Source organism: Patagioenas fasciata, chromosome 3, assembly GCF_037038585.1.
Source record: "Patagioenas fasciata isolate bPatFas1 chromosome 3, bPatFas1.hap1, whole genome shotgun sequence".
NCBI classification, from domain to species: domain Eukaryota; kingdom Metazoa; phylum Chordata; class Aves; order Columbiformes; family Columbidae; genus Patagioenas; species Patagioenas fasciata.
The window spans coordinates 73385692-73407212 of NC_092522.1; the positions used below are offsets into that span (position 1 = coordinate 73385692).

General features: G+C 39.6%; 1 protein-coding gene across 2 annotated transcripts in view; it reads left to right on the forward strand.

Annotated features, from left to right (window-relative positions):
- MAN1A1 (mannosidase alpha class 1A member 1) overlaps positions 1-21521 on the forward strand; it is a 146694-nt gene that overhangs the window by 104717 nt on the left and 20456 nt on the right. For both annotated transcript variants that reach the window (XM_065835052.2, XM_071806598.1), the window contains exons 6-8: positions 10028-10151; positions 12676-12769; positions 16556-16671. In XM_065835052.2, the coding sequence (XP_065691124.1) occupies positions 10028-10151; positions 12676-12769; positions 16556-16671 (334 nt within the window). The remainder of the gene's footprint in view (positions 1-10027; positions 10152-12675; positions 12770-16555; positions 16672-21521) is intronic.

The following is a 21521-nucleotide window of genomic DNA, read 5'->3' on the forward strand; positions in this document are numbered from 1 at the left end:
AGCACCAATTCTCCACACTGTGTTCCCATGTTACCTAGTCACCTCCAAATGCAAACTGTTCAACAACTCATCCTCATAACAAATTATTTTACAACAAATGAAATTAATAATGTTTATTTGCACTTGGGCAATGCAATTGATTTGACACAAGAATGATTTAGCAAAGCTCGAATATCAGTTATTAGTAAAGAAATTCTGATGTGGTATAGAAAATCACTGAAGTCAGAAGTTCATGAACTGATCAGGATGGATGGGAGAAGTATAGCAAGAAGAAAAAAAAAACCTAACTTAAAAGTTGTATGTTGGACAAGTGATGTAAAACTGGGAGCAGAGTTTCAGAGAGAGATGTGCTCAGCAAAATAGATCAAGATTGCTGATTGCATTGGCTATGGTGGTTTAAGACAGTGAGTACTCTAATGTGAAATGTGAAGTTCTTAAATGAGCTTTAGACCTAAACAAACATGGCAGAGAGAAAGATGATATATATATAAATGGTGTTTCTCATGGATTCTTCCAGAATTTTTAATTATTTTTCTCCCCAGTGATTCTGTTTAAAAAAAAAAAAAAAAGTGTTTTCTGTTGGTTTCGCAGAACCAGGAGGTTTGGAGCTTTTCTTGCTTTGTGGTTTGGGGTTTTTTTGGAGGTGGAGGGGCTTTTTGCTTGATATTGGGAGTGTTTTTAGACTGTCCCTAACACTGAGTTATACCAATTGCTACAGAAGGGAATTTCATTCTAATACCTTCTTATTTTACACCATCTAGCTTATTATTGCATGGATGGCAGAACTGTAGACTTGTATTCATGACTTTTCATTTCCTGTTATTTTCACTCTTCTTTGGGGAGCTGATTAAAAGTAGTCTATGCTGGTACTTATTATCTCTAGCCTTGCTCTGTTGTGCTGTATTCCCTCTTGCTTTTTTAGCCCTTGGAAATTGATTAATTAAAGCTTTAGTGCATAAAGTAATAGGAAACATGAATTGTTTAGCTTATTCATTAGTGTGTTGTGAGAGGCATGTAGGTCTTTGCTGTGCTCAGATAACTTTTTATCAGAAATGATTACAATAACAAGTACAGTGTTAGTACAGCTTTAGATGGTGACACTGAAAATTACCTTTAAGCACTTGAGATGTCTCATGGTGACATTTCAGATCGTTAGCTGCTTGGCTGCTAATTGTCCCTCCCTGTCTCATGCTCCTCCACAGCCCCGCTTGCCCCTGAGCTTATCGCTCTGTTGCTTCGCCCCAGGGTGCCCGTTCCACAAGGTCTGATGCCTGTTCCACAAGGTCTGATGCCCCTTTAGAGCACTAGTAATGTGAAAAGTGTCACAGGGCAGACAGCCATGAGGAAAGGCTTGTACGGACCCTGCCAGTAAAGTCCTAAAGAAATTCAGTATTTTTCCACAGAGAAATGCTGCAGGAGTTTGACATAAACAAAGCAGCCCAGCAGTCTGAATGGGCTGGTGAGAAGAAGATACTCTGATTATTTTAAGCATCAATAGACACAGTATCACTAGATCAAGATGTTCAAAACCCATGTATCAGATCGCAAAAGAAGTATCCTGTGGTCTCTGGTGGTGTTCAGAGCCTGTGGATGAGGTGGTTTTTTTTATTATTCTCAGCAGCTGACAGACTTCAATGTGTACAGTGAAGCTTGATCTTCCCAGAGGCAATTTCACTGGCCTTTTGCCTCTGCTGTTCTCCAGAGGCAGATGAGATTGTGTCCTCTGTGTCTGAGTTCTCTCTGGCATTTTGGTCTCCACCTTCATCTTGGCTCCTCCTGCTCCCTCTGCTCCATTCGCTTCAGTGTCCACTCACTTCAGTATTTCCCAGAAACCATCATCACTCTGGCCTGATCATGAACAAGTATAACAGTTTTCACCACAAAGGGGCTGATCCTGTTGCCATGACAGTGAGTTTGAAGGTGGTGTTGAACAATGTCCTTTTTTACTGCACAAAGAGTGCTTGGTGGGGTTTCATGGACTATGATTTGGACATAAACCTGACATAACTCTCTAGTCTCCCCTGTGTGTTTAAGTGCACACTTCTCCAACGCTTCCACCACTGACTTGATCCTCCTATGAGGTGGGGACTTGCCCCAGCAGAGGCCACAGCACAGAGTGATTTCATACCTCATGCACCTTCTGTTTCCTTCCTGCTTTTACATTAACAGTGCTCTTCAGTCTTTGTTGCTGTTCTGTCCTGTTTCAAGACAAGTTGCTTGTCCAATGGTCAGCTTGAGCAAAATCAGCCTACCTGATAGCGTTCAATGATTGTTGAGCATTTTAACCCCCTGCCTGCAAGTATAGTAAGGAAATAGTGACCATTTTAGCACAGCTTTAAAGGTCGCTGGGTGGGTTTCGTTACAAAGGTGAAAGGCAAAAATGTTGGGAGGACAAGAACTTCTGTTCTTGAATAATTTAACCACAGACAGTGCAACTGATGTGCCTAGGTACTATAGGGTCTCAAACTGACTGTTAATCTTCAAGAACCACGAAACTATTTGGACTGGCCCTGTCTTCCAAAAATTGACAAGGCGAGCAAGGAGATCGTTTGGTCTTCTGCTGCCCTTTTACAGATGGACACCTCTGTGATGTTTGGATTGGAAAGTGTGTCACATGCATTGCCTTTGAAGGAACTGATGAACCACATGGAGAAAAGCTAGGATCTTGTTTTAATATCTGTTTCATATTGGTAACTTTTTGGAGCTGTGCTGGTATTAATAGTTTCTCACACAATGAATGGTCAGTCACAGTATTCTTTCTTTTTCTACTTTCAAGCCAGAAGATGATGTGCATGTGCCTCCAATACAAATGGATGCATCTCCTCTACTGGCAGAACTGAAGTGGCCAGGAGATCAGCATTTATTAATGCTGACGCTGTATATGACTAGGCAAATAGACAAAATTAATGTTCTCAAACTAATAGCTCTTGAGGCTATACCACTGCATTATCTCACTTGTTACAGTAAAAAAATAAAAAAACAAATCATTGCAGCATAGAGTATTTTTTATTCCCTGTCGTACTATAAAATTGAGCGACCACTTTTGTTTAGTCTTCATGCTGCAGTTGCTGATGGTACTAATTCACTGTCTGCCTCCTCCTGCTAAGTCAGCATCCCTAGAAATCCCCTCCCCAGGTAATTGCTGGTACCAGTCAGTGTTCAGAGAGGGCAGCTCAGCTGAGCAGGAGGCTGCCAGCTGGGCAGTGATTAGGCAAGGGCAGTAGTTACACATTCATTGTCACAGCTGAAAAACTAACCAGCTGTTAGCGTAGGACTGAAAGATTCTCCTAACAAAGAGGAATAAAACAGACATCAAAAACCACCACACAGGCTAGCTAGCTGATTTAAGTTTCTTTTGCTGCCATCTCCAGCTGTCAAGACATTGTGTGAAAGGTGCTTAACCAGATTATAATAATTTTCTTTTCTCAGAGAAGGGATACTGTGGAAAAGTCAGGACTCCAGCAGGAGTCTATCTTCCTTGGTTGATGCTGTCTTGGAGGAGATGAGGACCACATAGGCCTGCAAAAAGTTAATTGTTCTCTATTGGAAGTTGGACAGGAAGGTGTTTGTGGTGCTACTGGGACTCGAAATGCACAGGTGCCGTGCCAGCCCTGTCTGGGGTTCCCCCATCTGGCTTTGCCCCCAAGGTGCTGTCCTGGCAGCTCTCACCACTAGATGTGAGTGGAAGAGTTGAGTACCTGTAGTGTGGGCAAACCTGGGATTTCTGTGTTCCTGCTGTTCCAAATAGGGGTACGGATGATTTGCTAGGTATGGGCAAAACAAAACCACATTAAATACCTTTGAAGTATTAAAGAAATCATCGATTCCAGTGCTTGTGAAGACATGCTCTTACATCAATAATCATTTGTTGTGTGTTATATCTATGATAGAAATGTTAGACATAATGCATTGTGTCAGCTTGTTTATTTTACTAGTTCATAATATGTGGCACTGTCTATATGGCTTTGCCTGATGAAGTGTAGAAGATTCTTGGACTTTGAGGTATCCTTTTCATGTTGTAGTATTGCAGAAAGGTTTTTTGGTTTTGTTTTGGGTATTTTTGGTTTGGTTTTGTTGTTGTTGTTTTTTGTTGTTGTTTTGGGGGGGGGGGGGGGAGAGGTGAGGGAGCTGTGGTAGTTTTTGTTTGTTTGTTTAATCTGCCAAAAGTTATCTTGCAATATTTTGTAATGTGACCTTGCACATATGGCCTTTCCAGTGGGGGATGAGATTTTCTTTCACAAAAAAGCTAATAATTTTACTTTATTTCTGTTTGTAAGGCACATAAACTTGACAGTTGAGCTTGAAGAAGCATGTAGTGTGTCCTGGGGGAACTGGGAGGGGTAAGAAGAAGAAAAAAGCTGGAATGTGGCCTTTGCATTGCCTTCCCTCTTTTCCTTGACCTCCATTTTGGCAGGTCCCTCTCCTTGTTGGACATCAGAGGTTTGGCTGGTGGTGCGTGGTGAGGCGAGCAAGCCAGGGCTGCAGGTCCCCTGGGCAACCCTCTGCTTGTGTGGGTCCCTCTTAAAACAGAATTAAGCCCAACCAATTCCAATTCCAAGTTATATTTTCCAGGAAGATTCCCTTTTCCCCTCAGCACTCCTAGAAGCAACAGGCACAATCTCTGTGCTCCCAATTTGAGTCTCATGGCTCTGGTGAATTAATACATACCCATCCTAGTGCCATGTTCTCATTTCTCTGTCGTAATGTTTTGAACTTTCACCCACCATCATTGTTTGAGTAGCTTTTTTGCAAAAAAAAAAAAAAAAGGATCAGCATTAATTAAGTGCAAAGGTGTTATAGGGAGTTATTTTCATATTTAATCCAAAAATCTTTGACAACAGCAGCTCTTGGACACTTCAGATTGTTGCTGCAAGGTCTCTTTTATTCTGGCCTTTCACCTTTTTTACTGGCTGAGTCTGCAGAAGGATACTGACTGTCAAGTTCTGGTTTTGCATTTTGAATTAAATACTGAAGTTCTGAAGTCTTGCTCTGCTTCCAGCTTGTGGAGTTGTCCTGGCAGCCTCCAGGAGAGGTTGGGGTATAATAAACAAATGGTCTGCAGAGACTGAAATATTTCTTCTCACTGATGGCAAGAATTTTGATCTGATAAGTGTTTAGACCCGTTGAAGTATTTGCGCACTTTCCCTGAGGATTTGCTGTTCCTTTCAGTTGAAAATTAACTGCTGATTTATATATATTTGGGATGTAATGTAATTTCTTAAAAATCTTGTAAATATTGTTGTGCCTCTGAAATCTAATAATTTAGAAAAGCACCTTTACATATTCACATTTTCTCTATGGTTCCCTCTCCTGGTACATTCTGTGCATAATGGAAGAGATACTGAATCTCATACTTTCTGTTCCAATGTACAATTTTGGTCTGCTGGAAAAATACTGAGTTGGGTTACCAGTAGCCTGGGTCAATGAGGCTCGTATTTCCTGAGAGTGAATGACAACAGAATTACAAACATTGTCTTTCAGAATCTGTGTTCACTAACAAAGTTTATAAAACAAACTAGACATATCGAACCAGTGATGGTCCTGCTTTAATGTGCTCTTCTGAGCCAGATCCTCACTTCAGATTTGACTTAATCATATAACACTAGTTATAACAGTAGTTATAATAATATAGAAGTAAGTTCTAAAGATGTATTAATATTTTACAGAAATTTTAATGGGTTTTAAGTGGTATAAACTATTATTTTAGACACCATGATTTGAAATACATTAGTGTCCTGTAAACCGAGATTATTTTAGCGCTGCTCTGGGACTTCAAGCAAGTTTGAGTAGTGTGTCTCCTTTCTTCTTTCCTTCCTGAAGTGTAGAAGGAATTTCATTTCTGTCTCTGATGTCAGTACGACTGACACTTAGTGCAGGTTGTACTGAGTATCAACACAGGAAAATTGAAAAATACAATGTCGAAGTAAATTACACAAAGAAAGCAAGACAAAGTGTTGCAGCTAGTAGTAGTAAGGGCAAGTGTCGCACCTGGGCCCCCTTTGCTGTCCTCTGCCTTAGGCGGTATGGATCTGTCTCTTCCTGAAGAGTGCATTTATCAGCTTACATGGCATTTGGGACATGAAACCATTTTGGAATAAGAACACAGAAAGTTTTCAGTGCTTTGATTTGTTTTGGTTGAGATATGAGTAGTGTGCACATAAGTTTGTGCAGCTCACAAGCAGAGCCACATTTTGAAAATCCCCTTTGAATATCCCTCATATTCCCAGACCATTGAGATTGCTGCTGTGATTTCTTGATTTGGGTAATGGGTGACCTTGGGAGGAAAACATGGGAACTTGCAATGTGATATGTAGTTTTGCTAAAATGTGAAGTAGAAATAGAATGTTTCAACAGAGCCCCAGGCTTGCATCTCAAGACTTCAGGAAGACAGCCCATAACTTCATAACTGAAGAGTAAGTAGATACCCAGCATTGACCCTATGGCTGAAGAGTAAATTATTACCTAGCATTGACTTGTTTAACTGTGGAGAACTTTCTGGACTCCCTGATAATAATATTGGTGAAGAGCTTGAAAAATGTCTGAGTGGGAGTACTGGATGTGTTGGGCAGAAATCAGTATTTTACTATGTCTGGTTATTAAGATTTACTGAGCTATTACACTTATTTCTTGCATGTTCTCTTCTAGGGCAGCTCGTGTCATTTATAAATGTACTCACTGTTTATAAACCTTGACACAGAAGTATTTTTCCATTTCAGCATATCCCTTCATCTGTTTAAGTTTCCTCTTGCTTAAGGTCTGTTCTCTTTAAATATACAATATTGAGCAAAATCTGGAGGTGGGGCGGGTGGGGTGTGGATAAAGAGTTTCTGTTTTCTCTTCAGTTTCTGTTTTTTTAAGGCAAGAGTCTGTTGCCAGTGTCTATTTTCCCTGGTCAGAAAGGATCAGAGACTATGAAATCTCCTTCTCTATGCTGAGAGCTTTGTTGAGTGTCTTCCAGGCTCTAGTGTTGTCTCTTCAGGAACTATCTGCAGAGCTGTGCACACTGGACTATCACCTTAAAATAAGGATAGAGTTAAATGGAACCAGAAGCAATACTGTGGCTGCTTCAGTTAGTATGTGGGATTGTGGAAAACTTAACCTGTTTCGTTGCTCCCAAAGATAAAATGCATCACAGAATAGCAGACATCCACACTTGGAGGTGGCATGAAGAACAGTTAAGGCACCAAACAGCGGTTCTTGGAGTCTATCGCTTGTTGAAACAAGCTTGTAGTTTTGCCTTGAAGCACCCATCTGAGACTAAACCAGCAGATACCCTGATTATTTTGCAGATTTGCAAGAAATATGTTGATGCCTTTTTTTTTCTAATCAGCTGTCCCAATTGAAAACAATGAAAGCTACATTAAATAGTACGTAGATGCAACATAGATGTTTCTTTCTACTTTTCTTGCATTAAAAGTAAAGAATGTGAGTTTACAGTCTTCAAGCCATCTTAAACAAGGAGTATCTTCCCCTCATGGTAAAACACATTGCTGCACTCAGAAGACCTCTTGATAGCCTTGCTTGGAAATTGTGCTGGTTAACAAAATGCAGTATATCAAATGATTCTGACAGGTTGGGTTGATAGCAGCAGACATTGTAGTGGAGCACAAGTAGTGACTTTATTATGTTTGTGGCAAGTTGGGTTGGTGCCTTGCTGCAGGAACTGCTCTGTTTCCACTCTGAGATTTATTGAGAAATTTAATAGAAAAAGAAGTGGGCTTTTGCCACTTGCACCATAACATGATAACTTTGCAAAACTGTGAAATATTTCATGTGCATTTGTTTGTTTTTCTGGTGAGCTTTATTTACCAGTAGTGTCTTCTGTCATGTCTTTTGATATGGCTTATTTGGAAACAAGCTAAAATATTTTCATCCAGAAATCAGCAGTTAGGCAGGACTTGGGTCTGGGCATTCCTGAGGTGGTGCCTCTTTCTTGGGTGAATAACTAGTGTGTCAGTGTCAGCTCTTTAGTCTGTAGATAAAAGGTCTCCAGACATGTTGATTTCAGTATTCACCTTGATCCTATTTTCTGTAGTATCTGATGCTTTTATGTCACTATCTCGAAAATTTCTGACCCCCAGCAGACTAAAGTGCAGACAGTTTGTAAGCCAGTTGGGTTTTCCTCTTCACTTTTCTTTTCATCAAATGTGAAAAGTACTCCAGTCTTCCTAAGATTGCTCTTAAAGCGAGATATTCAGATTCCATAAAACTTCTCTTTCTGTCGTACATATACCGTATCAAAGTTGGATTGTGTACATCTTTGCAGTACCTTGATTTCATTATGTCATTGATTTTGTCTTCAGCTATGAAGATTAGAAACATTTTTCTCCTTTGGGATTTTGGGCAATCATTTGCATCAGAGGACTTGCATGTGTCCCAGCCCCTCACACCCTTATGGTCAGCCAGGGAAGGCTCATCTGTTCTCTTTCCTTTTGCCCTACAAGTTCTCCCTCCACTCAGCACTCAGATCAGCTTAGTCACTTCAGTGTTTTGTCTTCTGGGAAAATCTATATCATACCTATACAGAGTATTCGACAGATGCTATGACTCTTCAGAAATAAGAGAATATAAGTCCGCCTATCAGTAGGTAATGTTCTGGGTTTATTTTTGGTGGCACTTGAGTGCGTTCCAGTGGTGCCTTCAGCTCAAGGCCAGGCAGCCGAAGGTGTTGCATGGTTTAAAGCCATGGCATTTAAGTAGAACACCAATGTGCTCATTATTTGTAGCCTTTACTCTTCTTTAAAAGTTTAATGACTTGTTTTTATTTTATGTGTGTGGCAGAAATGTCAAATTAATGTGTTAATATAGCTAGGGGGAAATTAATTTAATGGAGTCTTCATTTCATTATATTGGTTAAACTTCAGTTATAGATACTTGACCTTTTATAGAAGAAATTTTAATTCAACTGAGGACTTCTGTCATGATGAACTAAAGATGGGGTTTCTTGGCTTTTTGCTTTGGTTTTTGTTTTGTTTTCATAATAGGAGTTACATTTTAACTAAGGAAGAACACCCAATTTTCATGGTTGTGCAAGTACTAACTAATGACTGTAGTGGCTGCTTATGTGTTAAAGTAAAATTAAATTTTTATTTATATGTATTAATGTGTGTTTAATGCTGTTTACAACTTGAAAATAAGGAAGGCATTCCGGTACCTAATAAGTGTATTTATATCTAACATTCATTCTAATAATATGCTTGTCTAATATATCATCATTCACGTAGATGCTCCGGAAAGCTGGTGAGCTTTTCTTTAATTTCAAGGGTCTTCCTGAATATTGCTGCTGCATATTTCAAGGGAGAACAACCACTTTTATGGAATGAAACTTTAGCAGACTTCTCAACCTGAATCTCAACTAGCATTAGTTTCTGGTGGGGATTTAGCAAAAAATGTGCTTTTCTCTACTCTCAGCACAAAACCTGAGATTAATTTTGCTGTGAAGTGTCTTTAGGTCTTAATTAAACCTGGAGTTACTCATCCTGGTGAGAGTGCTCGGACAGACAATGCCTAGATATCCTACTCTATTAAATTCTCGGGTATTAAGAAGGATATACTGCATGTACTACTTTTAAGTTAAAGCCTATGCTGTATATATGCAATATTTTAAGTTAATAAACAATTGCACTGTAGAAGGAAGAGTTAGAATTGCAGAGTGTTGTGTTAAAATACAGCAAAAACAGGTGAAGTATGAGGATGTTTTCTCATACTCAGTGGTTTTTGTAATGTCTTTAAACTTGATATCATACAGTGAAACACTGGTACAGTGATACGTGTAATGAAGCTATTCATGAGCTAAAAGACTGACTTGTTGCAACAAGGGATTTTACAACCGTAAGTAGAACGTGACCAAAGTAATTCAAGGTTTTGCAGTGAAGTCATGGAAGGCTGTGGAAGCGCCGTTTCTTACGCAGATATTAAGTGCATTTTAAATGAATTATCTTCTCTAGTACCAGTTATATTTTATTCACGTTGTCTTACAGATGATCATGGTTATGTTCTGTATTTCTCTTCCCCCCTCCCACCTTAGTGGAATCGGTCGAAATTGGCCTTGGGCGTCTGGTGGCAGCAGCATTTTGGCAGAATTTGGGACTTTGCATCTGGAGTTCGTACACTTGACCCACCTTTCTGGAAACCCTGTCTTTGCTGAAAAGGTTAGACTGTCCAATCAAAGTTATGTTGTAAAAGATAAAGCACATATTGGGAGACTTAATATCTCTGGGGAGAGATTTGTGTTTTCCGCAGTTGTAAGCATTATGTCACAGGAGGCAGATATTTTGTAGATGTTTTCGTAATCATATTGGAGTGGTTTTGTATTATAAAGCCAAAAATCTGTTCCAAAATCACTATGATGCATCTTCTTTTATATATCACTTACCCAGGCCCATAAAACATCATTTCTGCTTATGTTGTAAATTAATATCACATTAAACAATCAGGATGTAGAGCTTTCTTCAGTAGTTCACCTGAACGTGGTGGAAACAAAAACTGACATTATATTGGGATAATATGTGATGCCTATATTCAAAGCACCATGGCTACCTTGTGTGATCTCAGCAAGTTTAGTTTTCAAAATGCTGTATAATATCACTACTATCAGTAAGATCAGAAAGCCCTTCCATTGCACTACCTTCTAAAAAATGTCCTTTGAACTTTCTTTGAGGTGAGAAAAAGAAATACATCCTTTGACAAAACAGTTGTCATACTTACTGATTGTTTCAAAATTTTATACCTTTGTCTCCGTGTACTTTTTATTTACTTAAGCCATGAAAAGAAGCTCTTCTGCTTTCCCCAGTTCCCACTTAAGCAATTTTGCTTTGTATTTTGGTGCGTAAATAGTCAGTAAGTCCTGTTCCTTACAATACGCTGTATCGTTTGGTTTAGTCTGAATTTTTTTCTCTCATTAAAACTTCCACTTGTTTTGATTTTGTATTCTTACTCCAGCTGCCTCATGTTAGCTAAAACTGATACGATCTATCTAATAATCTAATTCATAATTAGGCTACAAATGTTTAGCAGCAGGTTTAAAAGCAATGATCAAATCTGAAGTGAATACTAGTTGTACCAAACTTAAAGGACTGAATGACTTTGCTGTGATACTGTTGTCAGCACTGGAATAAATTTTGTGAAACAAACTCCTGGCAATTTGAACACATTTAGGGATGAATTTAAAGACAGAGTTTCTCTTAAACAAATATGAACAGGGGAGGTGGGGAGAGGCAGCACCCAGGAACAGACAGAAACAAAATTACTAGGTAGCTCAATTATCTTTTGACATTTATGGTAAATTAACGTGTAGCATCTATTCTATTAAGAGACAATCAAATTGCTTATGTTAAAAATCCTAACCTGTGGTTCTCTTCCAAAATGGCATCGAGCTATAGTGGCAAGATGCTGGAAATTTGCTTGTATAAGCTGTTCTTAAAACCCTTTAGAGATTTCGATTCCAGGGCCCTTCAAGGCAAGCCGTTCCAGGGCTGGTACGCTTGATAAAGAAGAAACAGTGGAATAAGCTTTGCATGGAAGTATTCGCAGAAGAATTCATTAAAATAGGTCTAGGACTCATTGCAGTCTGCATTTGGACAATGACTGTTAGCAGCGCAATGTCAAGATGCAGAAGGCAGTTTGTGAACCACAACAGAAATCCTTCTGTGGCTTGGTGTAGCTAATTTATCTTCTTTCTCAGCAGCTAGTTCACTTGATCTCTAGGCATTCGGGGTGTTATAATGAAGCTGTCAGTACCTTTTTGTTACAATTTCTGGTCAGTGGCGCTCACCATCTTCATTCTCCCAAGTTGCTACATTCACTTTTTCTGTGAATGTTAAAATTCAGCATAAATTATTTCATGTGCTCTACAATGGATGGTGCTGCTGGAAGCCTCCAGATGCAGAACATCTGAATGGTAATTGTTTCCCCGGGCCTCTCATTTGTAGCAAGCCCCTTAACTGTGCCGGCAGAGAGCTCAGGGCTGCGTGGGGTCCCGCTGGTTGTTTGGAGCTCAGCTCCAGCCGTGCCTTCCTTTCCAGGCAAAACTGCCTGTCAGTTCCCTTCTGCATCTGACCTGGGTGAGAAGCTTCGTATTTAACACCATCTCTGACTTGGGTATATGAGGAATATAGTGCTGAAGTAGCTGAGCTTAGTTAAGGCAACCAGTTTCTGTGAATTTCAGTATCCTGTGGTGGGGTGAGATATGGCAAGTCTTGAACTTAGGAGCTTGCTTCAATTGTGTTGTTCCATTACTGATACTTGACACAGCAATTCCAGGGGTTTTGAAGAGCTCATTTATGTAATGGTATCAGCTTAGAGCAGGGGTGTCAAACTCATTTTCACCAAGGGCTGTATCAACCTCACGATTGCCTTCAAAGGGCTGTGAATATATACTTATACAGTCCTAAAATTACATTTGGCCCTTTGAAGGCAACTGCAAGGCTGATGTGGGCCCCAGTGAAAATGAGTTGGACACCTCTGCTCTAAGCGGATATCATCAAAGGGATGATATCAGGATCTTTGTTAGTGGTAACGTGATTGCACAGAGGTATTCTGTGTTGAATAAGGCTACTTTTTTTTTATTTTTAGAGGTATTTACACTTTAAGACTTTTATGCTGACACTTTTATCGGGGGGCAGGGGAGGGGGCAGGAAATGTATCAGTTCTCAGTGTTATGTACCCTTCCAATAGGTAATGAATATTCGAAAAGTTCTAAATCGACTGGATAAACCAGAGGGCCTTTACCCCAACTATCTGAATCCCAGCAGTGGCCAGTGGGGCCAGCGTAAGTCATTCACTTCTTTGTTACTATGACCTGTCTATAAGTGTGCTGTTTGCAGCTGTTAACTTCTTCCAATCCCTGTTATGTGGATTTATATATATATAAAGTACTTTTATAAGACATAACAACTCACATTATATCTGAGGTTCCATACAATGTAAAAAAATACTACAAATATAAAAATGATAATCCTACTTGCTGTGTTTTAATGTACTTTTCTTTGATCTTTCAGTGTGGCTTGTGCAAGTGGGAAAATGTCTGAATATGTATCATTTTGGAAAGAAATTTGTAGACTACAGAAGTATTTTATTCAAAAGTCTAAAGTGATCTCTAAAGTGGCTGTTTAAGGAAACATCATATCATCTGAATCAAATCCTATATTTTTAGAGTGGTGTGGCTTCACCTAAGATTAAAAAAAAAACGTATTTCAAGTTAATACCAGCTGTGACTTCTTTTGAAGTTCACTGCTAACAACTGGGGGAGCAAATTAAACAGAACTCTGTCATGGCAGTAATCCTGTTGGCGCCATTACTGGAAACACCAAAATTAGAAGGGAAAGACTATAACAAAATGCTTCAAGTATTTGAACTTCTTAGCTCCTTCATGATGACTGAGCCTTTTCTTGTTGTACGTTGCCTTCATAACATGTTCAAAGCCTACATGGTGTGCAGAACCACGTTTAAGAGATGCTATTTCTTCTCTTTCCACTTTTCCTACTGAAGTTCAGTCTACCACCATCCCATTCATGTGAATCAGTGTCATACTTTTTCCTCTGTAAATTACTGGAAGGAAACAAGCGAGATGTCTTGGTCTCAAAAGACACAGGCAGATGAGATGGTCCTGTTGGAGCTAGTTATATGATGGGAAAGGACTGGAGAAGTTCTTGAATACAGTAATTTGTTTAGAATGCAGTTAAGGTGAAAGTAAGGTTCTGGAGTCTTTATGGCACTGGCCGCACTCTGCATAGATGATTTTCACAATGGCAAAGAGTGAGTATTTTATTGAATAAAATATATTTTTGAATGCTTTGCATCTCACTCTGAATTAAAAAGATGTTCAAAAAGGTTGTGCTGCTCAGTTGTATTGTCCCATCGAGGCAAAGACCATTTTCCTTTATGAATTAGAACTCTGCCTGTCATTTTAGAAAACCTTCCAGTGTACTGCACTGTGAGGCTTCCCTCAGGTCACTGTGCCATAACGCTGGTGACAGCTCAGCATCCATAACCATCAACTCCAGTTAGCATGGTGGTATAAACTCTGACATCCACTTACAGGTCTGAGAGCTGTGTGCCCACTTATTTATTACCCATGCTGGTGTAGCACAGCTTTGTAAAGCATTAAAACTCATGTACTCCTCATTCACATTAAATGCCAGCGTTTATTGATGTGCGCAGGAAAACTTGCAGTTCACACCAGCTTTGCTTTCCAATAACATGTTTTATTGACAAAAAAATAGCTTCCTGCGTGTGCAAATGATGGGCTCAGAAGCTGCTGTGGGTCAGTCCCCAGCATGCTGAAGCAGCAAAAGCAAATTCAATCTTGTTGCATCTCTTTCAGTTCAGTTGCCTCCGTTTGCAGACACTGATGTAATATTTTTTTTCCCATACTAGATCAGAATGTAAGACTTGAGAGATGTTTTATTTGAGATTGCTTTTCTAGGCTGTTTTCAGTTAAGTACAGCAGGGAAAAAAGCCTAGACCCTTAATTGATACAAGACAGAAGTGTCATCTCTCAAACATCAAGTGGGGAGGGAGGGTAGTAGTTTCTGAACATTTCTTCTCTAACAAAGCTGTGACTGTGAAGGAGACTGCTGGATCGCTGCCATTGTTCCTGTAAATTCATTTAGCCCTTGTTATTTTGACAGTAAACTGACAGTGATTTGCTGCAGCATGCGTCAATTGGATTTGTCTACTGCAAAAATGTATATAATAACAGGGCTTATTATTGATGAAACTGCGCTTGTGCTATTTAGTTTGCAAATGTCAGAGGTTTCTATGGTAATTTATTTAGGAAACCGTAAAGGTCATTTAAATGCTGCTGTTCAAAGATCAGCCTTTGATCACAGAAAACATTGGCTTTTTTTTTTTAAAGAAGCCTCTTTTCCTTTTGGATCATGAACATTTAATTAAATAAATGGTGCATTATTTCCAGAATATATCTCATTCAAAAGAGGAGGAGCAGGGAAAGTTGTTTATAAACGTAGATTAGATGGTACAATGTATTTGTTAGGCAAAGGGACAGGATACATTTGGAAAACTACATTAGTTTTTGGACATCACAAGCTAGCGAAGGAAAAAGACACTTAATAAAGTTTGAATAGAAAAAAAGTATATCTTCTACATTTGCATGGCTTTGCAACCTGTTCAGTAGATGAAAGAGGAGGCGTTCCATGAAGAGAAGATCCCGGAGAGTTTAGAAAAAAATTCTCTGTGTTCTTTTGAATTCCACAAACAGAGTGATAACTCTGAAGCTAAGATCAGAGTTAGGCGTTGGGAATCGTGGGCTCTGTATCACTAACCCTTCTACATCTGGCTTTACAAGCCCTGATAACCCCATGCGCGGTTCGTGTTTCTCATGCCCAGAATTTTGTGGTGTGACTCTCAGACTTGCTGCGTGCTACATGTAACCACATCTCCATCCTGGATGTCTCAGGTGGAGTTAGCAGACCCCTTCCTCACTGTAAAATGGGCAGTTGTGAAGGAGTAGTCCTGGTAAAGCATTTTGAAATCTTTTCGCTGAAGACTCGATAAATACCAAATCCCTTATAGTTAACAGGAGAAGCAACTTAAAAAATAAAACCTCTGTGTACTGTTCTTAGTTTAATGGAGCTTAGAGAAACACTTTACTTACATATATATATATATTTGTAATATTTCCTGTGTCTAGGGAACCTATGCTGAAATCTTGATAGCCCATTAAATTTTGCCAAGAATCTTTTAGGCTTCTGGGCAGCAGGTGAGTGTGACCTCGTGCAAGCAGCTGAGAGCATCACCAGCCTTCCCATCACTGGTGCAACTGGTATTGAACGGTCTGGCTGGTGTGGTGTCAGTGTTTGCGGGGCCACGTCCTCAACGTGTGTAGCTGAATAATCACAGCAGCTGCAGCACCAGATCTTGTCACACAGTAAGCACAGGACAGAATAAAGCAGTGTGATAGCAATAATCCTCTGTAGATGTGGAAAGGTAGGTGGTTGTTTGGTTTGTTTTTTTTTTTCCCCTTCTAGATCTACTGCTGAGTTCTGAGAGCAGCCAGATGTTCACAAATGTAGTATTACATATGGGTCAGCATTTTGAAATACCATAAAATAACCTGAAATTAAATGCTACAGTATGGAGCAAAAACATTTTGGCCTTTTTTATAAAGTGATGTAAGTGGAGCATTAGTGAATAAAAGAACAAATAAAAACAATGTCTGCATGCTAAGAGGGGAAAGCCTTTATTAGAGATCACTTTCTACTTTTTTTCCTGGTTTTAGAATAAAAAAGAACTTTGATTGCCACATTTTTGTATGGGATAGACTACATGAATTAGATGTTAAACATATAAATTCTTGCTTCTTTGCCATGAACTCCCGTGCCACATTAAATAACTATGATGCTTTATCTTAATGAAAAATTTAGCAATTAAAGAAATAATTCTCTATATATACCAGCTAAGTTTTTACTGAGGTTCCAGGCTTAAATTTGTTAAAGATTGTTGTAGGAAGAGATCATTAAAGGCATTGTTTCAAACTGTAATTGTATTTTATTGCCCAGGCTGAAGATGAAATTGCTGTTGAATCTCTTTCTAGATCATGTCTCCATTGGAGGGCTTGGGGATAGCTTTTATGAGTATTTGCTCAAGGCGTGGCTGATGTCAGACAAGACAGATGAAGAAGGCAAGAAAATGTATTATGATGCTGTTCAGGTAAATAAGAAATTTAAATCTCCCTTTCCATAATAATCTAATCTATAATAATCCTAAAGAGACAGGCTTTGGGAGCAATGTGAGGGATTTATATCTTTGCCACCACAGTGTGCTTTTTTATAAAGAATGCATTTCTCTTTTGAAAAGACTTCATAAAATATAAATGCTAGAGGAATACAGATACTGTGGGAAAGGGGAGAGTTTTGGAAGTGTAGGGGTTTTTTCCAACTACAATACAGTTAGTTCTTTCTGATGATGGAGGAGAAAAGTGTAAAATATGCTGTAATAATGCAACTACAAGTAGCTCTCAGATAGAAGTTAAATTCTTTTTTTCCTCAGTCTTCTCAAAATATATTTCTTTGGTCCTTTTTCCTTATACCCAGAAGGGAGTTCCTTTCTTGTGTTTCGACCTCATATTTCAGCCATTGTAGTATTTTGATTGTGGTCAACACAGTGACCAATATATTATGGTAGATAATTATAGATGAAAGTAGAATGTTTTGTTGCACAATGACTTTTTGTTACAAGAGGCATATATTTGCCAGCTTCTGTGAAACAGCCAATTACTCAAATTGGACGCATGAGAAAGTTTTCAAGAATAGGAATTGTTCGTACTTACATTTCTGTGTGGTATTTTATTTATGATCCTTCTGGTCTGCAGTTTTCTTTGTTATTTATGGTATTTCCTTAATATGCTGTTTTGGGAGAAATAATGGGTTTGTGACACTGGATTGAGACTTGAGAAGTATTAAGTTTAAATTCATATTTACAGGCTTTCCTTCCAGTCTTCGGCAAATGACCTATTTTCTCAGTTCTTTGCTTTCATATATATATATAAAAAAGAGGATAGTATTAGTTCTTTTTTCCCCATCCTTTCATCTGTTTTGACTGGAAGCTCTCTAGGGTCAGGACTTTTATCTCTTATTAAGCGTATGTGTGTTCAGCACCTCTGCAGACACGGCTTCAAGATGCTGAGCAATATCTGCGTATTTGTTCGTACATCTGGAAATGTGCTCTCCCTAGGGAAGAGACATAAGTCCCCTTTTACTTCCCCCATCACAAAAAGTGGTGGCATTAAAAAAATACAGCTCTGGCTCATTGCAACTATCTTTTATTTTCATTAGAGAGAAGAGTCGTGATGATTTGAGGGAGGGTGTGATCTGTGGTGGTAGTAAATTTGATGAGCAAGTATCCTCTGCTAAGAAAATGCTGCCTTTAATTTTGTAAGTGCAGATTTGGATGCAGTCGGCCTCATTTTCACTGCTAACATGGTTTCAGCTTCAGAGCAAAAGGTGAATTTTAAATTAGGTTTGAGTGGATTTGAGTCTATAACATAAGAACAGTGATACTGTAATAGCTCAGCCATTAGGTTGGCAGCCAAAAAGAGAGAATGAAGTGTCTGATAATATGGTATCAATTCATCTTACCAGGGAAGGTATTTTAAAGCACCTCAAATCTGCTTCTTTTCTTCTGCTTCCACTGGTTTAATAACATCAGGTTTTTCTTTTAAATACATTTTTACACAAGCTAAGTTCTAGTGCATAGACGCACGTGATGAAGAAATGTGTTTTTGCTAGTACAGCTGTTCTGGAAACTGCCGCAGGTGGAATATTTTAAAAGTGGTGTAGCCGTCGCCCTTGTCAGTGGGGACCGTGAGCACGTTGCCCCATGAGCACGTTGTCTCTGGTCCTGCCAGGCAGCAGTAGCGTCATGTTGATCCCAGCTGATAACAGTGCCTGAGAGAGCCCAGTGTCTCCATCACCGGTGCTGGGCTGCTCCAACCAAGGCTGAAGGTTCACCGTCCCCTGGCTGGAGCACAGCTGAAGCAAAGTTTGTGGGGAAGTCTCTCTTGCCTTAGGCCACCCAGCATGTGTGCCATCCGGTGTCAGCCGGGTCACTGCTGAGCCATCCTGACCTGCCCGGCAGCGTGGCTGGGGTGGAGGGCTGCCTGCTGGTGGCTGGTCACCGGGGACAGGGCCAGGAGCGCTCCAAGGGGTGTCCACGTGCAGTTGCAGCAGCATGGCTTTGTTTAAACTCACGCTGTAGCTATGCCGAGATAACAAGCTCCTCAGGTACAAAAGTTGTCACAGGCACCCTGAGGTCTTGGCAGGGAGCAGAAGTGGTGATGGCCACTAGGCTGTGTGGCCACTTCTCCCTGCTTGGGATTGATCTGTGGGAGCGGAATTACCTGGTCGGCAGCAACCCTGAATGCAGCAATATCAATGACAGGGTCTGACCTTTGCTAAAAGTAACTAGATTTAAAGTACCTATTACCTTAATATTTTTTAGTTATTAGCAGCTTTTAAGAAGTCCTAGCATCGTGTCTGCCCAGCATTATCAGTAATTGGGATGGCCAATGATCACTAAATATGTGCCAGATTTCGCCATGCTGTTGGTTGAATGCTATTTCCACTATTTTCTGAGCAACCATCTTCGTGCTCTCCATTTTCTATACCAAGGTACCTCTGTGCCAAAGCTGAAAGTGTACATGCAGCATGTGGAGGTACAGCTCGATGCTGTAATGTAGTTTGTTCAGAAAAGAGCAGGGAAGATGCCATCTCACAGAAACTGCAGACTGGCTGGGCCCCACTGAGATGAGAGGTTCTTCACCGGAGTAACTAACCTCTTTTGAAATCCATCCTGATATGGGCTTTATTGCTATTGATCCCTTACTTATCTAAATTAAAGCTAATTTAAGTGTCTGCACAAGCTGCAGTCTTTCTTTATGACTAAGCCTACATGGTTTGGGCATTCTGAGTCTGCTTCGTATTTGCTTAGATAAATTTCCCCTGATGCTTTCAGAATCTTTTAAAGACTACGCCAAAGGGAATGGTGTGATTATTCCTGGCAATTTGGTCCAGCACAGACCCACCAAATTCTGAAAGAGCGATGTGAATGTTTGATGCCTAATTCAATATCTTCTGCTATCCAGAAACCACAAATTAAAATATATGGTCAGTTACAGTTCACTGTGAGAAGCTGAAATTCATTTAGATAAAGCTTTGGAGTTATTTCTTATGTTGTTCTGTAACTCATATTAAAAACAAAGAGTTCTTTCTATTTGAATTTTTGTAGCATCTATAGATTGTATTATGGCTTAAGTTAAAAGCAATAACTAAGATGTCAAACTAGATTTAAAAACTTTTTATGTTTGCCATGAATAAAATGCATATTTTGCTGATGCCATTTAAGGAAGAGTTTATTCCTAATGGGAAAAGGATATACCAGAGTATAATATGAATGTATTTATAAGGGCATCAGAGGGATTCATAAACTCCAGAATTCGCACAAAAAGACAGGGGAATATATTTTTAATTTATTTTTCTCTTTTGAAAAACAATGCATATAATGTCCTGTTTCACACAATACAGGAAGTAAGAGATCTTCTTAAACTGTTTTCAGTGGATAGCATGCAACACTCTGTTATTCACCAAATGTGTATTTGGCTTTTAGTTGTATTTGCAGGATGTAGTTGGCCACAGAATAATCTATCAGTCTTTGCAAGTATCCAGGACAGGAACCACCTCACTCTTTTCAGTTAACACAGTTGATCTCTTAAGACAGGATTGAGTAGGTTTAGTAAGAGAAAGTGATAATCTAGAGCAAAAATGGACCTTCTGGGTTCACTTATATCTAGTCTAGCAACAGTGGTGTCACAGCAACTGCATCAAATCCTCCCCTCTTGAATGTGTCAGCCCTCATTTTCCAAGTTGAAGGGCACTTTTCCCACTAATCCTGTTAATAGCTTGTCTCACACTTGATGTCTGGATGGTCAGGTATCTTTTCCGAATTTTCCTATTCCATTTTTTTATGGCCATTGCTGCGAGCTTTCTTCATCTTAAATATTTCTTCTCTCTCTCTGACACTGCTTTCATCCCCTCCTCAGTGTATTCCTAGAGAACTGATGTATCTAAAGGCTGCAAAGAGAGCCATGGCTTGGCCTAGAAGAACGTCACAGGCAGAGGGAGAGTCCCTCACCAGCGCTTCCCAAGCAACTCGGGTCAGTTCAGCCCACAGTGGCCCCGTGAGATCCAGTTTTTACCTTTAGACAGTGTAGTTTACTTTCAGACTAATTTTTCTTACTGGGTAACAACTGCTCAGAAGATTGTAATGAGAAAACTAGTGATCTCTGGAGAACCTAACACATGGGAGTGCAAACCATGGCAAGAGCAGAAGGAAGAATAGATGGTGTGAAGCAATGCCACAGCTGTTTGCTACCGGATTTCAGCAGCTCCTGAAAGCCAGCTTGCTGCTAGGCTGAAACGAGCCATTGAGGAATGCAGTAACCTTTTCTGGGTATCAAAAGGGGAAAACATCGTCTTTGGCCTCAGGATTTTGAGTATTCAGACAGAAAACATATAGGATCAGCTTGGTTTCTTTTGGCATGTGGCTAATTTTTGAGACTAGCCTTGGTTTACTCAGTTTGTACTCTGTCAAAGGAAGCTACATGGTTTTGATTGTGTTTGGGTAGGGAGTTGGTATATTTAATTGTCGGCATTAAGTAGCAAATACTTTTCAGAGCTGTCAAGATTTCAGCCTTTCAGAGAGAGAAAACAAATCCATGTAGACTCCTTTCTCATTGAAATGAGAGAGAGAACAAAGTTGTGTTAGCAAACTGAAAGCGTGATATTGGCAGAGAGGCCCTTTTCATCTCCAGGCTTTCATGAGGGTCTGTTTAACTGCGGTGACAGCCTGGTGGCTGCTCTGTGCTGATTGCAGCTTCCATTAAGTTGCTTGAAGTGGTTTGTTTAGTGATCGTAGTGATCTTAAAAACTACATAACTGATGTGGACAATGACAGAACGGAAACAACTCAGTTAGAATAATTTGTCATACTGGGTAAAGCCAAAA